Genomic DNA, 16,438 nt, shown 5'->3' with positions numbered 1-16,438 from the left:
TCATATAAAATACTCATATGTATAGACTAGTATCCCAATTAAGGTCATTGGCAGCACTGCCTTGAGCCTTAAACTTTGCAAAGTCTTTCCATTTTGATATAAATATATATATATATATATACGTGCATAATTATATTCTTATCAGAATATCCTTCAATAAAATGAAGATTCATATCAGGCAAGATATTTCCTAATGCTAATATTTATATTTTATAAAATCAAAATATCAGCATAAAAATTTTCATATATACATTGGTATACATTAAATTAATTTACTAATTCAAAGATCAATGAAATTCATTGTATGATCATCTTTAAAGATGGAAAGTGACAAGGGGTATCCTTTGATGGGCCAAGTATTATAGGAAATTCTGTCTAAATCAATATGGCCGGCCAAAATTTAAAAACCATTATTCAATTTTGATTATTTATTATTATTCAGAGGGGAGATGTCTCTATAGAGGAAGTAAATTTTATTTCTGTTTGCAAAGGCATTAAAGTAATGAATAGCACTTTTCATATTTGTATATATATATATAAATATAAAATAAGCATCCGAACCTCAAAAATGGATCTCTTAACTCTTTATTATTATTATTATTATTTTCGTGGAAGAATGGAAGAATTATCATTAAAAGGAAGAATTAGAGGATGCACAGCAATGACAGCATCTAAGAAATCATGAATCTCTTAAATCAGTACTGGAGAATCTTCCACTAATAATGTCAATTTACTGACCGGTGCAATATAGCATGTACAGAATTTACAACTCAACCTATGAACATTTCCTATATAGTTTCTCTATTTACTACTTTTCTTCCATTTTTTTTTTAATCTTTTTTAAATAAAAATCTCCAAGCTGAATCAAGATTATGAAACAAGCACTTAATTATGGGCGATAGTATTAAGTAATAGCATTGGTAAAGTAATAAATTAATTATGTTACTAACTTTATGTGTTATATGATGTTTATGAATAATCATATAAGAGGTGCCGTGTAGGTAAGATCTAAGTTTTTAATAAAATTGTCCAGGGAAAACAATAAAGAAAAAAAAAATAAAAATTCTTTAAAAATATATATATTGATAAACAAATTATTAGAATATCAAACCCCACCAGCATAGGGTTCCCACTTGTCAAATGGAAGCAAATTAATTCGTTGCATCTGACTAGATATACAACGTCATAGAGGAGAAATTATTGGTTTAAAATATATAAACACGTAAGACAATCGCAAATTAAGCATTGAAGACGATTAGAAAATTCTTGATTTAATATATGTCTATTCGAATAACGATTCGCCGCGTTTACCTTATCAAATTAATTTTAAAACATGCAATTCTAACAAGTCTAATCATCATTAGCATATGGTTTTAGGTTTAGGGGTTGTAGTTAACATTATATTCATTTTCATTGACGTGTCAATATAAGTAATTTATTTGACTAATCAGAGTTGATTTTAATAAATATCACTTGCAAGCCGCATAAACTTGACTGTGTGTATTAGACGAATGAAAATCAAAGATCGTGGCACATCATAATCTTGGTTTAATAATTGATACGGAACAATTTTTTTTTTTTTTTCATTTTCTAACTATATTTATTTACATTTTGCTTTTTAACGTCTATAGAGCAACTTCGTAATTGGTTAACAGCTTGCTCATTCATATAAAGCAATAATTGATTCACTATGTATTTTTTTTTTAATGAACTTTAAAATGTTAATTTTGTTTGGAAAATTACTTAATTTGTGCTCTATGACTTGTTTATAAAGCGATTTAGATTCGGATTTTTCATCACGTAACTATGTGAGTTAAATTGATCCATGCCTAACTCATGATCAAATTCTGATATAAATTTTTCGAGGCAAAGCAAAAAAGTTATTGATACTATTTTCATTCAATGATTTGATTAAAAAAAAAAAATTATAATCATGCTATCTCACATGATATACATATTTATATACATAAAAGTTATAGATAAAAAGAATAAAAATCTATGTTGTTTAGCTAATTAATTAGGCAACTTATATAATACTGCTACAATTAATGAACATTCGGATCAATTCAGGCACCTTTAGCGGTTAAAAAAGGTAAATATACAGAGACTTGCTTTCTAAGTCAATTGTGAAGCAAATAAATTGTGGTCAAATTAGCTGCAGGCTTGCTAATAATAAATTAATACTGGTGATAGACGCGGCAACCCGAGCAGAATAAGGACTATTACATTACCCAAAAAAAGACACTATTATGGCCCTAAAGAATATTGTGTGTGTGTGTGTGTAATTATTATATAAAGAAATTTTAGAAAATGAAAATGACCCTTTGAAGATTACTTTACTACCACAAAAAAGAAAGAGACCCCTTCAAAGTTAAGATTTCATTGTGAAGCTGTGATTTGAAGGGCTCAAGATTAGAGAGTTCAAGGTCAAGATCCAATGTATAAAATCATAGATTTATGATAATTTTTATATATATAAAACATATATATGTACATATAATTATATATATATATATGAGAGAGAGAGAGAGAGAGAGAGAGAGAGAGAGAGAGAGAGAGAGAGAGAGAGAGAGAGAGAGAGATAGAGAGCGAGAGAGAGAGAGAGAGAGGGTGCTTAATTGGTACTCTAATAACTTTTATACTTGAGTCGTAAGTTGATTTATGATAAATTTTATAATATAAGTTGTATTATACTTGATTCGTAAGTTGATGTATGATAAATTTTATATAAGTTGTATTATACTTGATTCGTCAGTTGATGTATGATAAATTTTATATAAGTTGTTGCAATTGTTATAAAAATGTTAGAAAATTTGCTAGTCAATTTCCACATATGATAGGTACTTATAACAGCAAATACTTGTTCTCTATTCGTCAAACTGAGGGCCTTTGCATTATTTAGTAGAACTTGCTTAGAAACAGCAATTCTTGATAGACATAGAAATGAGAGATGGCATTAAATTAATTAAACAAAAATTAATAAATATTATTCGTGGAATCTTGAGGATTTTTAACTGTAATTAATATGTTGGTGAGGATTTTATAAAATTTCACCTACGAAATTCATGTTGCAAATTAAAAATAATAATAATAATGATGCGAAATAAGTCAATGTATGTTAATTGGATTATTTTGTTTAATTTATTTCAGATACTTAATTTATTTTATTTTATTTTATTTTTTTGTCACTATAACAATATTTAATTTAAAAGAGAGATAGATGATGAATGTCGTTTTATAATCTATGTAAGTGCAAATAACATACCAATCAAATCCATCTCATTTGATATTATTTATAGACAAGTTAAATGAAATATTTAACAAAAACTCTGGGACAGAAACCAAAAATATTGTCACCAAATGAGCACCTTACAAATTCATTTTAGGTATTGAATATTAATGGATTTTTTCTCTAGATAATTAAGAGGCTAGCTATATCAAAAATGAAGAAGACATCCTTGCTATGTTGGTAACCTATAATAAAACCATCTCTCAAAATTGATCCCCCAAGAATTTGTTAAAAACTTTAAAAAAAAAATTTAAAAAAAAGAAGCATATAATACTCATACGGAAAATTACAATCCATTTATGAACTCAATGGATGTTTATTGCAACAAACTTTGCTTTTATTATAGCAATCAAAATCGATGCTGTCATGGTCATGATGTAGTGAAAAATGGATGTTATATGATCAATGAACATCACGTAAGAGGTTATATTAATATGTATAGAATAATCATTTATATAAAGTTTTTAAAATATAATTATAAAAAACTATTTATTAATTCATTATCAGTTAACAAAGTAGTTTCTGTTTGTCAAATACGTGATGCGGCGAACACAGTGTAGAACCAATGAATGTACGTATGCTGGTGCAGTATTGGTTGTAGCAAAGTTGGAAAATAATAAATTTATCAGCTATACCAATTAAACATACCAATAAAATTAAATATAAAAAAAAAAAATAGAGAAATATTAATGAAATTAAAACAGTGAGAAAAATATACATAAGGATATATAATACATAATTAGATAATATAAACATATATTATGTTCTCTCTGTATTTACTACTATTTCATTTGTCTAATCTTAATTTTAATTGATAAATATTTACAAAAGTAATAAAATAAAACTAATCCTTTAGATATCTCAAATATGAAGCAACATTCCATTCACCTTTTGTAAATAAAATAATAATAATAAAAAAAGCCTCAAAGCTTAGCAAAATGGCGAAGTACAACCTATAACAGAGCATCAGTATCCCAAATCTGCTTTCATATTTCATTCACCACCTATAGATATTTAAAAAAAAAAAAAAAGAATAAAAAAACCCAAAAGCTTAAGAAAATGAAGAAGTAAATGGGAGAGCCACACTTAGGTTTCTTCATGGGAGTCTTATGCATGTGAAATCTGGCTTGTATGTTTACTATTATTTCCGACGGCTACTATTGGAGATACTTGTGAAATTGCACATATGAAATTACTACAAAGGAGAATAGAGCCTTAGAGAGAAAAAAATATATATATCTATATATATATTGCTTTTTCAAAAAAATTAAAATGGTGAGTTGGATAGTTTTAAATCACGAGGTAAATAGACAAACAGATATTAAATAATTTAACATGTGGTTATAAATTAATAAAAATGGCATAATCTGATGGCATGCAAGATTTTCTCGTTTGTCACCTGGGGTTGTACAGAAACTATTTCTTTTTAAACAATGTAGGATCATCCTACTTCTTACATGTGGCAATCAGGCAGCTTCTAGTCTCTCTCATTTTTTTTTTTTTTAATCACTCTCTCTCTCTCTCTCTCTCTCTCTCTCTCACACACACACACACACAACTCTCTCCCAAGAGTAAAACAAAGGAGCAGATGTAAAAACTCCTACAAAACAACATCCCAAGCCCTTGCTTTTATCGCTTAACACACACCACACCCCCCCTAATTCTATATTCTCTCTGCCTCTTTCTTGCTTTTCCTTTATGTTTTTATTTTTTTATTTTTAAAATAAAAGTCAAATACTATATATGATCATAAGCACACGGCTTGAGTTGAGCAGAAATACTTCAGGTTTTCCGCATTTGCACATTCAAGTACAGTTGACTATTATTACAATTACATAATATACAGCTTCATATGACAGATTTATAATTGCTATATTAATTCCTCCTTTTTTTTTTTTTTGTGGGGTCCGATTCTTTCAAAAATATATTAGATTCTTTTCCTTAAAAACAAATAAAAATTAAATTAAAAAAAGTTCTGCTTTTTTTATAGGTATTGTTTTTGGGTTGTTAAATAAGAGATTCTCCACGCGTCTGGTTTGAGAGGGATTAAGAGAGACCAAATTAAGAACACTAAAAGGCTTTAACCGAGGCAGTTTGAATCTAAGATTAAACTTCCTTTGAGCGTTTGTTTGTCCAAAAAGGAAAAAAAAAAAAAAAGAAAAAAAGAAAAAGAAAAAAAAGACTTTTACTACTAAGATTTATGATCTGTCCTTGGAGGGAAGCAATTTCCTTTGTAGAAGCCAAACACAAACTCCTCTTTAAAACTTTGAAAAACTTTTTCTCTTGTTGAACTTGCTACTTTTCTGAACCAGAGATATCATTCAGAGATCTTGAAGCATATATAGTAAATATTCAACAAACTCACATATATTTTACTATAGAGTGAGTAATAATCTATCTATCTTTTTTTTCTTTTTTTTTTTCTCTTAGTTCTATTCATTTCTTCTTCCTTTTTTTTTTCTTTTTTTTTTTTTTTTTTTTTAATGATTGCTATCAGTTCCATGCATGTCTGGGTTAAGGTTAGTCTGTAGAATTTCGATCAACTACTGGAATTTTTAAATGGGGGTTTTGTTTCTTTCTTTTTTACGATTCAATTTTTATTGGGTTTTGGATTCTTGAGATTCTTTTCTTGTTAACATTGGTTCATATGATCATATAATTCCGTTCGAACTGATCTAGAATATTCTAGGATATTCTAGAACCAAACATTTTAAATCCATTTCAACACAAAACTCTGTAGAGGGGTGTTTTCTCACTGCAGTACTTCATGAAAGAAGAAAACAATTTAATTTTTTTCACTATTTTCTAAATTTTTAGTTTACTTTCTTCTGCATATAATAACTTGCGGATGTTTATCACGCTCTATCAGGTTCTCTAGCAAAAAGGGGAAAAAAAAAAAAAAAATTCTTAGACCAGAAATGAGTATGGAATATTACGGTGCTATGCTTCCCAATTCCACGTACGGAAACTTTCCAAATACTACTTCTACTACCACTACAAACGCCGAAGAAGATTTCATGGATGAATTACTATTTGAAGGATGCTGGTTAGAAAGCTCATCAGGCTTCAACTTTATGCAACCTTTTTCTTCCAATCCTCATCCTCTCGTGGTAGATCCTTGGCATTACTTGCCGTCTTTCGAGTCCAATTCCGCACTTTCAAACATGAACCCACATCACCAAATCTACCAGCAAGATCACACTGCAGATCAAGGAAGCCTAACAGAGAACCACCATGAAAACTACAACTGCTTTGTAATTGAAAGCAGCAGCAATAGCCGTAGTAGTGGAAATGGTAATGGTGGTCATATAGGAGGGAGCAGATTGTGGATTGGACCCAGGGCTTATCCTAATCCTTCTTCTTCAGTCAAAGAGAGACTAATGCTGGCTATTGGACACTTGAAAGAATGTACCAAGCATAGGGATGTACTTATCCAGATTTGGGTTCCAGTTAGAAAAGGTGGGAAACAAATGCTTACTACTTATGATCACCCTTATTATCTTAACACAAACTGCAAAAGTTTGGCAAATTATCAGCTCTTGACTGAGGAGGATTCGACTGAGTCTGTCAGGTCGCCCCACCGGACATTCCTCGGGAAGTTGCCGGAGTGGAAGCTGGACGTTCGTTTCTTCCAGAGCTACGAGTATCCGAGGGTTAATTATGGACAGCAGCATGATGCTAGAGGTTCTTTGGCTGTTCCAATTTTTGAACGTGGAAGTGGGACTTGTTTGGGTGTTATTGAGTTTGTTATGACTACTCAAATGGTCAATTATCGTCCAGAAGAATATGTCTGCCAAGCTCTTGAGGTTTTCTTCTTTTCTGCTTTTCTTTTATCCTCTATTTTTTTTTTTTTCCTCTAGTTTTTCGGAAAATTTCCGACATGAAGTTGTAAACAATATGATTATAGTGAAGAAGCATAAAGAGTTTAATTAGAACGTTTTTTCGTGGCGAAATATTGAAGGAATTTTAACAAACGCAAAACAAAATATATAGAGTTAGATTGTCGAACCAAGATATCCACAATGAAATCCACAATCTTTATTTGTTTTTAGGATAATACTAGTGTCTAAAAGATACACAGTTTACAAAACTATTTATTAAATGTGCATATATCATTATTATTTAATTAATTTATATTTAATTACATTTATTCCTTTAAAAGTTTATTTATCTACATATAGATTATATTAATATATTAACCAATCAAATAATCACATATATACATTTAATAAATAATTTATAGACTAAACGGTATACATATACATATACATATATATATATGTAGTGTTACCCATGTTTTTGATAGTACAAGCCCTTCTCAGGCTATTTTCAGATTGCTTTTTATAAGCACTTGTTATATGTTACAAAATTGACTACTCAAGCTGAAAACTTGCTTGCATATATATATATATATATATATATATATATATATATTCTTGTTTATGTCATGCTGGAGATCCAAATCTTCAGCTTTCTTTAGAAAGATTTACTTCCCTTGCTCAGATTTTGCCAAATTAATATACCAGTTTTCAACTACTCAGAAACATTCTTAATACATCTATATGCATTAATCATTATGATTATAGCTACATCTTTAAATAAATTGCGGATCTTCCTGTTCATGTACTTTTCCATCATAGACAAACTGACTTCTTCATTCCTTATCTCCTTAGTACCAATAGAGATTTCAAATCTTCGTCTTCTGAACTGCAAAAACCATTGAAAAGCTCCAGCTGTGACGTTTGTTCAATTAACGTGGATCTATCAATTATGTGTTCTGTCCTCCTCTCACGTTCCGGTATATCCATTTGCAGGCTGTTGATCTTAGGAGTTCTCAAAACTTCATCCCTCCAAACATAGAGGTATGAAGATTCTACCAGTTGCACTCAGTAGAATTCGACTATCTCTACAAATACAAAATCTATAACTGTGCTTCCATTTTTTAATAGGCTTGTGATGAGTTGTACCAAGCTGCTCTGAGTGAGATTGTGGAGGTTCTGACATCGGTCTGCAAGACTAATAGGTTGCCATTAGCCCTAACTTGGGCACCATGCGTCCAACAAGGTAAAGGAGGTTGCAGGCACTCTGATGTGAACTATGCTCGTTGTGTTTCAACAGTAGACTCTGCTTGCTTGGTGATTGATCTAGAGATCTTGGGATTCCATGAGGCCTGCTCTAAGCATCACCTGTTTCGAGGCCAAGGAATAGTCGGCACAGCCTTCTCAACAAGTAAAACATGCTTTGCAACTGATATTACAGCCTTCAGCAAGACAGAATACCCTCTTTCTCACTATGCTAGGATGTTCGGGATGCATGCTGCTGTGGCAATTCCCCTTCGAACTGTCTATACCGGATCATCTGATTTTGTCTTGGAGTTTTTCTTACCTCAGGATTGCCATGATCCGGAAGAACAAAAACAGATGCTGAATTCATTGCCCATCGTTATACGACAGGCCTGTAGGAGTTTGTATGTTGTTGACGATAAGGAACCTGAAGAAGTGATGCAGCCAATTAGGGAAACAATTGTTCTTTCAGACTTGAGACTTGGCAAAGAGGAGAGTCAGAATCTGGGACCTCCTTCTGAAGAAACATCTGAAAAAGAGTCTTCTTGGATTGCACATATGGAGGCTCAACAGCAGGGTAGATGTCTCTCTGTCTTGCTGGATTATCAGATGGAAGAACCCAAAGAAGAGCTCAAAGGGACAACCCACTGGGATAGCAATCAAGGAGGTTTACCAAATGGACAAGTGTTTACAGACTTTCGGCAACTTAAACAAAGTTCCGGACACAAAGTTTCTGTTGAAGGTGGTGGAAATTCTTACTCTTTCGGTGGCCATTGCTCTTCAGGTGGCAGGAAAGCAGGTCGGAGAAGGCATACCAAGACAGAGAAGGCAATCAGCTTGCAAGTTCTTCAGCAATACTTTGCAGGGAGCCTGAAAGATGCCGCTAAGAGTATTGGTGGTAAGAAATTATCCACTACAATTAGTAATAGTATATTAATAAAGTCAATGGTACTCAACCTGAAAACAGAATACTTGCTAATCTTATAGTTGGTCTTGAAAACTTCCTTGTTGCTATACCAGTATCATCATAAAGACTTCTACTAAACTTCTATATTGTTCACAGAACTCAAAATAAGTGAATTTCAAGTGTCCTGCTATGATATGTTACCGTCCCCATATATGCATAGTTTTTTGCTAATTCTTGTACCATCTATACTGTTATGGGAATTACTCCCATCTATCAAACTGACAGCCTCCATTACATCTACTTTAGATGTAGGCTACAGTTTTAATCAGTTGACATACAGTTTCTCAACAAGTTTGTTTCGACCGCAGTATGCCCCACCACTCTGAAAAGGATATGCAGACAGCACGGGATTACCAGATGGCCTTCTCGAAAGATAAAGAAGGTAGGACAATCTCTAAGGAAGCTCCAGCTCGTGATCGACTCTGTCCCAGGTGCTGAGGGTGCCATTCAAATTGGATCCTTCTATTCAACCTTCCAAGAATTGAGCTTCCCTAAGTTTCAGGAGAGTGACTCCTTCACATCAATGAAATCAAGCAACCAATCCAAGCAGTTAAACTCTCAATCTGAGAGTGGGTTATTCAGTCAGGGAGGGACAACGAAGTCTCCTTCAGCCTTGTGCAGTCAAACTTCTGGTCTGAGTGTCTGTGCTGCTGAAGCAAAACAGCATATCACCAATATTAACGGCATTAGTTGTACAGATGCTTTAATGGCAAAAGACCCTGTTGGGATGCTTAAGAGAGATTGCAGCGATGGAAAATTACTTGCCTGCAACCTAGAGGAAACAAAGATTCTGCCAAGATCTCAAAGCTATAAAGCATTAAGTAAAACTCAAACTCTTGAGTCCCTACATCCCATGCTAGGAAGTAGTGGATGGAATTTCTGTGATGGGGGTGCTTTAAGAGTTAAAGCATATTTCGGGGATGAAAAAATCCGATTTACCCTGCAATCCAATCATTCTTTCGGAGATTTGCAACTGGAGCTTGCAAGGCGTTTCAATTTACATGACATCAGTACAATTGATATCAAATATTTAGATGATGATCATGAGTGGGTGCTTTTGACATGCAATGCAGACCTTGAGGAGTGTATGGAGATATATAAATCATCTCAAAGCCACACACTTCAACTTTCTCTTCAACGAGCTCCATTTCCAAATCAAGGGAGTTCATTTGGTAGCAGCAGCTGATCCTAATACCATGTCCAGTTTCTGCATAAACATATTGTTGAAAGACAAAGAGTATGTCAGTTTATGTCAGTTACCTGGATGAAAAGTTTAGGCAGCTATTATCAAGTAGAGGAGATGATGTTGATAGTTATGAATATTAGAAATCTGTTCGCTTTTGTTGGTACAAAATCCATTACATCTTAATTTGTAGATCGATGAGTACTGTGGATGGAAGAAAAGAATTACCATAATATTAGGACTGCATTTCATATACACCAGTCTTATATGCTACACCTGTTTTGTACGAACAATTCATTTGATGTCGTTCAGCATGGAATTTTTACGTTGTATTCACAGCTTAACACACTGCAAAGGCTACTCAAATTGTACAAAAATGAACTTCTATATATGCCGTGATACAATTTTGTAATCATATAACGAACCTTATTTTGTATACTATGCATGTATAGACTAATTCTACTATATTATATTACAGGAAAATTTAGAATGACATGGTGCATAAAACGTTAAACACAGTGGCCATTATACATGTTAGTTTTTATTGTTTCTTCAGTTTATGAATATTCTAAAGTTATTATTAATAGGTGACTTATATAGCAAAGACAGAAACTTGCTATTTTGTACAGAAAATTTAAAATTTTCAATTATACATGGTAGTCAAGATTTTAACTTTTCATGTTCTCACTTTCAATTTGTGCATTTTTAGTATAAAATTCCATATTGCCCACCTAAAAGCTACAGTTAGCTAGCACTACGGAGAAATGCTCTAAGCTGTTTGTTTTAACCAGTACGAAGAGATTAATCGGAGGTCAAATCAGCCAACCATCTGGTGTCTAATTGATCCATGTACCTAACTATTTAAATAGATATATATTAATGAAGACTTGAAAAAGAAACATTTTATGCTTGTAAAATATCTTAAATGTGGATATCGTTTATATTTAAAACATTTTATTGATGTCATCAAGAAAAAGAGTTGCGGACAAAAGATATTATCATTTAACATATTCAATGATAAGGCTATCAAACGCTAAATCTATTGTGATATGACACAGAAAGAAAGGAAATATTTCACTAACAAAAATTTGCAAGCATACCAATAGATGAATTGTACATATTCGCACATCTTGATGTAGCAGAACTGAATCAACTATATTTCTACAAGGACATGGTCATTCTCTTCCTATATTCTTGTGTCATAGGTTCCATAATACATTGACTACACTCCGAATCCAATTCAGAATCAGTACTACTGTACAGTAATGTAGAAGAAAAATGATGCAACATTTTCCATCACTGCAGCCATACAAGGAGTGGGAATTTTACCCAAAGAGAATTGAAAAACCCCACTAAGCATATCAATAACATAACGCCAAACGAATGATTTGCTTGCTGTCAAACTCTGAACAGTGTCTTTAAATTGAAAACTTTAACAACTGCAACCAAGGAAAAGAAGGAATTTATCACCTATCCTTATGCACATAGTACCGTGACTAACAACCACACCCATTGCCACAGTTGGCTAGAATTACTTCAGAAGCCCCTGATGCATAGGCAAATTTAGTATTATGATGAAAAGTGCCCATTCAATCGGTCAATCCTTTCTTTATCTTCGTAAGGATGTTTCACATACTGTATAACATGCAACACAAATCAACAATTTTGCATGTATAATGAGCAAGCAAAACAGATAGCATATAAGGCTGGTAAATCCAGGTCTGCAGAACTGATTACTGGGCTCTCAATCTAATTCCATGCTGCCTCAAAATTAAATGAATTGACATTTTTCTTTTCTTTTTTCCAGAAACAAAATATATATATATATATATATATGTGTGTGTGTGTGTGTGTGTATATATACAAAAAACAAAAACAAAAAACAAAAACAAAGCAAAACAAATCAATAAATAATAAATAAGCACAATAGCCACACCTGAAGTAACAATTGACTGTCTTTAGATTCATATTATCGCTGTCTTGACACTTGGCTATCCGTCCAAGCCAGTCCAAGATGTTAAAAGATCTAAGATATCCTTTCAGTAATCAATAATTTCAACATTTTGCATCTGGAAATGCGATATGTTTTTAAGACCCCAGCCTTTCTCTACACGTTTAAGAGTTTTTAATGCAGTTCCACTGCCATCATCTCTGTCAGAAAAAAAAAAGGGGGAAAATAAATTGTGTGAGAAAGGTCATAAAGTACAAATCTGTAAAAAGAAAAGAAAGAAAAATGTTAAAATGGTTAGTTAGCTGATCTGATTGTGGAACATTCTGTACCTAGTTTTACATAGTCAGAATGTTTGAGATGTCAATAAATAATACAAACATATTATTGAACCTTTTAATTTAGATAGTAAAGGAACTCGTTGCATAAAATCACTTGTCAATGTAATAGACGAAAACAAATCAAATAACAAACCAAAATGCATTCATTAAAACACAAATTTGATATTTGCAAATTTTATGAATGTTAAGGCGGCACCATTGCAAAAAGTTAAGCTATTATGTGCAGGCCAAACGGTTAACACAGGACACAGTTTGGCCCTTACATGTGTAGAACAAGCAATTAACAGAATTGTGGGATAGTAGGATCTGAACAAAAGACCTTAAACATAACTTGGCTATAATACCATGTTAAGGTGCTATTTTTCCCAAAAGCTTTTAACAATGAACTTGAGAGAAAATAAACTAATATATGATAAACCGCAAGCATCAGTATCATTTTAATGTTTGCAAAACAGAGATGAAAATCGAATGACCATAGAACCAAATGGCAAATACAATTCCCAACGAATGCTAGCTACATAAACCATATGAGTTCCTATTCTCTTTGCAAACATTACCGTTATCCACTATGATATTATAGGATAAGTGAATAAAAGGCAATCACAAAGATCAAAAAGGCATAAACAGAAAGGATAAAAATATAATTGTTTAAAAACTAACGAAAGTAACTTATTGGTCATACCTGTGCAATAAGGTCCACCAATCAGTTCCACTACTCTTGCTTTGATTTCCTCGAGTTGTCTCTTTCATACTTCGGTAAACCTTATTTTTCACCCTAGCTTCAGAGGCCATTTCCATCATTCTTTGCGCAAGTTGATCAGCTTCATGCTTGTTTCCTTTCATACCCAAACCATCAATCAATGGCATTAATGATGCAGGATCAAAATCATATCCTTTATTGATCAAGTTATATATAATTCTTCTAGCATCCTCTAACTTTTCATCTCTGCAAAGTTTGTGAATGAGATCTTTATAAAGAAAATTTCCCACATAAAAATGTCTGTCTAATGCAGCTTCAAAAAGCTCTTTAGCTTTTGAGACTTCCTCACCAGCAAGTAACTCATTGAACATTAAACTATATAAGGCTTCTTTGTGACCGCATATACTTAAAGCAATATCAAATAACTGCTGCACATCTCCAAATTTACATTCCTTGCAGAATGCTTTAATTAATATTCTGAAGGAAACAACATTAGGAGATATACCCTTTTGCAACATTTCATCTAAAAGGGAAGTGGCATCTTTGGTTCTCCCTCCTTCACAGAGACAGCTTATCACATTATTATAAGTGCAAACATCAGGAGCAGGTCCTCTTTCTCTCATCTCATCCATCAGGCCATATATTTCAAATACTTGATTTTTACTTCCTAAGCCAAGGATCAGTGAATTATAAGTTTGTAGGGTCTTGTTGCAACCTTTCTTTTCCATATCCTTCAGCACCCGAAATGCAGATGATATCTTTCCTTGTTTGCAGAAACTATGTATAAAAACATCATATATCACTGAATCAGGTTGCAAGTTTTTCCCCATCATCTCCAAGAACTTCTTTTTGGCTTCATCTAGCCTCCTATTCATGCATAACCCTCTAATTATGGTTGAATACGTAATTAAATCAGGTCTGCAGCTTTTTCCATTATTACTGTCATCAACCAGACCAATAAAAGAGTTCCCAAGATTACCAAGAGCAGCACTTCCATGAGTCCACATCCCACTAACAATTTCGATTGCTTTGTCCAACTTTCCATTCTTACATAGACCATCAATAACAATATTGCAGGTGATAGTGTCTAAACAATAACCTCTCTCGTTCATCTTTTGCAGTAATTCCTCTGCTTCTGATGTTCTCCCCTCGTTCCACAGACTGTGCAGTAAAATGTTGCAAGTACGAGTATTTGGAAGACAATTATTCATCATCATCTCATGCAGAATGCTGTTGGCTTCAAATACCTTCCCTTTTCGGCAGTACCCACAGAGCAAGGTAGTATAAGTTACTGTATCAGGAGGAATTCCACTGCTTATCATCAAATTCATTACCACTCTCGCATCTGATAGCATCCCGTTCTTGCATAACCCATCCACAACAATATTATATGAGTAGACACTGGGTTCTATTCCTTTATCTATCATCTCTTTAAGAATCAATCGTGCCTCTAAGAGTTTCTGGTTCCTCACTAAACCCCGCAACCATATATTATAACTCTCCAATTTCACAAAATCAGGATCTTTTTTCATAGATTCAAACAGTGTTTTTGCTTCTTCTAACATTCCTTCTTTGCAAAATCCCTCTAACATCAAATTATATGTTACCAAATTAGGCCTTGGGAGCCCTAATTCTTCATCAATATGCATATCCCTAAAAATTCTAGAAGCTTCAAGAACTTTCCCTGAGCTACAGAGTGCTGATATCCTAGAATTGAAAGTAACAACATCTGGAAGTATATTATCATCTCTCATTCTCTCTACCAATTTCTCAGCTGCTTCAGTCCTACCTTCCTTACAAAAACTAGAAATCAAAGTATTATAAACAACCCTATTTGGAGAAATAACATTTCTCACGGCATCCAAAAGCTCCAATCCTTGATTAGCAAGTCCAGCTCTACAATAACCACGTACCAAAATCCCAAGACTAAACTCATTCGGCTCACAACCCTTCTCGCGCATTTTATCGAACATCTCACGGGCATCATCTACACGACCCGAATCACACAGCTCACAAATCAAAAGGTTGAAAGTATAAGTTTCTGGATTAACCCCAGAAAGTATCATGTCCTTATACAACCAAGACACAGAATCTACGTTTTTCTCCTTAAGAGAGGACTCAAGGAGTAGATTATACACGTAAACTGAAGTAGGCTTATCGGGAAAACGGGCTCGAAGGGATTTGAAATGGGAAACAGCTTTATCAGAGAGACCCGATTTGGCCAAGATTCGGACCAGGGAGAGAAGACGAGAGTGTGCCGCTTCAATGGGGTCGGAGGAGAGAAGAAGGTGGTGGAGGGTATCGATTTCGGAGTGCATTTTGGCGTCGATGAGGATGCGAGCTACGACGGATAGGGAGCGAAGATGGAGATGGGAGGAAGAAGAAGAAGAAGAAGAAGAGGAAGACGTGGGAGAGGAGAGAATGCGCTTGAAGATTTGCCATGCGAGTTTTGGATTGTTGGAGTTGTTCAACAGAGCTTTGGCAAGTCTGGTTGTCTGATCCATCGCCTATGCATCTGGAAAACGCAATTTTTGATTTTTTTTGTTTTCGCGGCAGATAAACGAAACGACGTTTTTTTCGTTGGAAATAACATCATTTTTCAAATAACAGCCTTTCTTTTTAAATAACATTCTCTCTCTTCTTCTTCTTCCTTTTTTTTTTTTTTTTTTTTTTTTTCCTTATCTTTTGCTTTGCCAAGTTGGAAGCAGACATTTGCCTTTTTAAAAAAATTATTTAAATATTAGTAATATTTATTTTTCAAGGTAAAATTTTTAATTAATTCTTTTAACATTATAGAACTTTAGATTATGTAATTATTATCATTCATAATAATCAAAATTCAACTTGATATATTATAAATCCCATAAATTGTTTATAAAAAGTACATGACTAAAATAAAAAATCAATTTAATATATTTTGAATAGTGTAAATTTTTTATAATTAAAA

General features: G+C 33.0%; 2 protein-coding genes across 7 annotated transcripts; one reads left to right on the top strand and one right to left on the bottom strand.

Moving 5' to 3' along the window:
* The first annotated feature begins 6,207 nt into the window (after window positions 1-6,207).
* On the top strand, window positions 6,208-10,505 carry LOC107427227 (protein NLP2). Its single transcript, XM_016037602.4, has 4 exons — window positions 6,208-7,095; window positions 8,104-8,151; window positions 8,239-9,250; window positions 9,628-10,505. Exons 1-4 carry the CDS (start codon window positions 6,208-6,210, stop codon window positions 10,503-10,505), a joined length of 2,826 nt encoding a protein of 941 aa, XP_015893088.3.
* On the bottom strand, window positions 10,387-16,136 carry LOC107427223 (pentatricopeptide repeat-containing protein At2g17140). Of its 6 annotated transcripts, none has more exons than XM_025077793.3 (4): window positions 13,474-16,136; window positions 12,439-12,653; window positions 11,603-12,137; window positions 10,387-10,526 (listed from the first exon to the last, which is right to left on the bottom strand). In XM_025077793.3, exons 1-2 carry the CDS (start codon window positions 15,993-15,995, stop codon window positions 12,542-12,544), a joined length of 2,634 nt encoding a protein of 877 aa, XP_024933561.3. In that variant the 5' UTR covers window positions 15,996-16,136; the 3' UTR covers window positions 10,387-10,526; window positions 11,603-12,137; window positions 12,439-12,541. The 6 variants fall into 6 exon arrangements, with proteins under 6 accessions (XP_024933561.3, XP_024933562.3, XP_024933564.3 ...); XM_025077794.3 differs by having other exon boundaries at window positions 10,388-10,526; window positions 11,973-12,137; XM_025077796.3 differs by having other exon boundaries at window positions 10,388-10,526; window positions 11,973-12,048.
* Window positions 16,137-16,438: the final 302 nt, after the last annotated feature.

This window comes from Ziziphus jujuba, chromosome 9, assembly GCF_031755915.1.
Source record: "Ziziphus jujuba cultivar Dongzao chromosome 9, ASM3175591v1".
Lineage (NCBI taxonomy): Eukaryota > Viridiplantae > Streptophyta > Magnoliopsida > Rosales > Rhamnaceae > Ziziphus > Ziziphus jujuba.
This window is presented reverse-complemented; position numbering and strand designations above follow the sequence as displayed.

Bases quoted from the DNA above. Each gene is read 5' to 3' on its own strand.
- LOC107427223 (XM_025077793.3), bottom strand. From the start codon at position 15,995: ATGGATCAGACAACCAGACTTGCCAAAGCTCTGTTGAACAACTCCAAC. The intron at 12,654-13,473 runs GTATGACCAATA...TTTTTCTGACAG, and splicing joins TGGTGGACCTTATTGCACAG to AGATGATGGCAGTGGAACTG.
- LOC107427227 (XM_016037602.4), top strand. From the start codon at position 6,208: ATGAGTATGGAATATTACGGTGCTATGCTTCCCAATTCCACGTACGGA. The intron at 7,096-8,103 runs GTTTTCTTCTTT...ATCCATTTGCAG, and splicing joins ATGTCTGCCAAGCTCTTGAG to GCTGTTGATCTTAGGAGTTC. The intron at 8,152-8,238 runs GTATGAAGATTC...ATTTTTTAATAG, and splicing joins TCATCCCTCCAAACATAGAG to GCTTGTGATGAGTTGTACCA.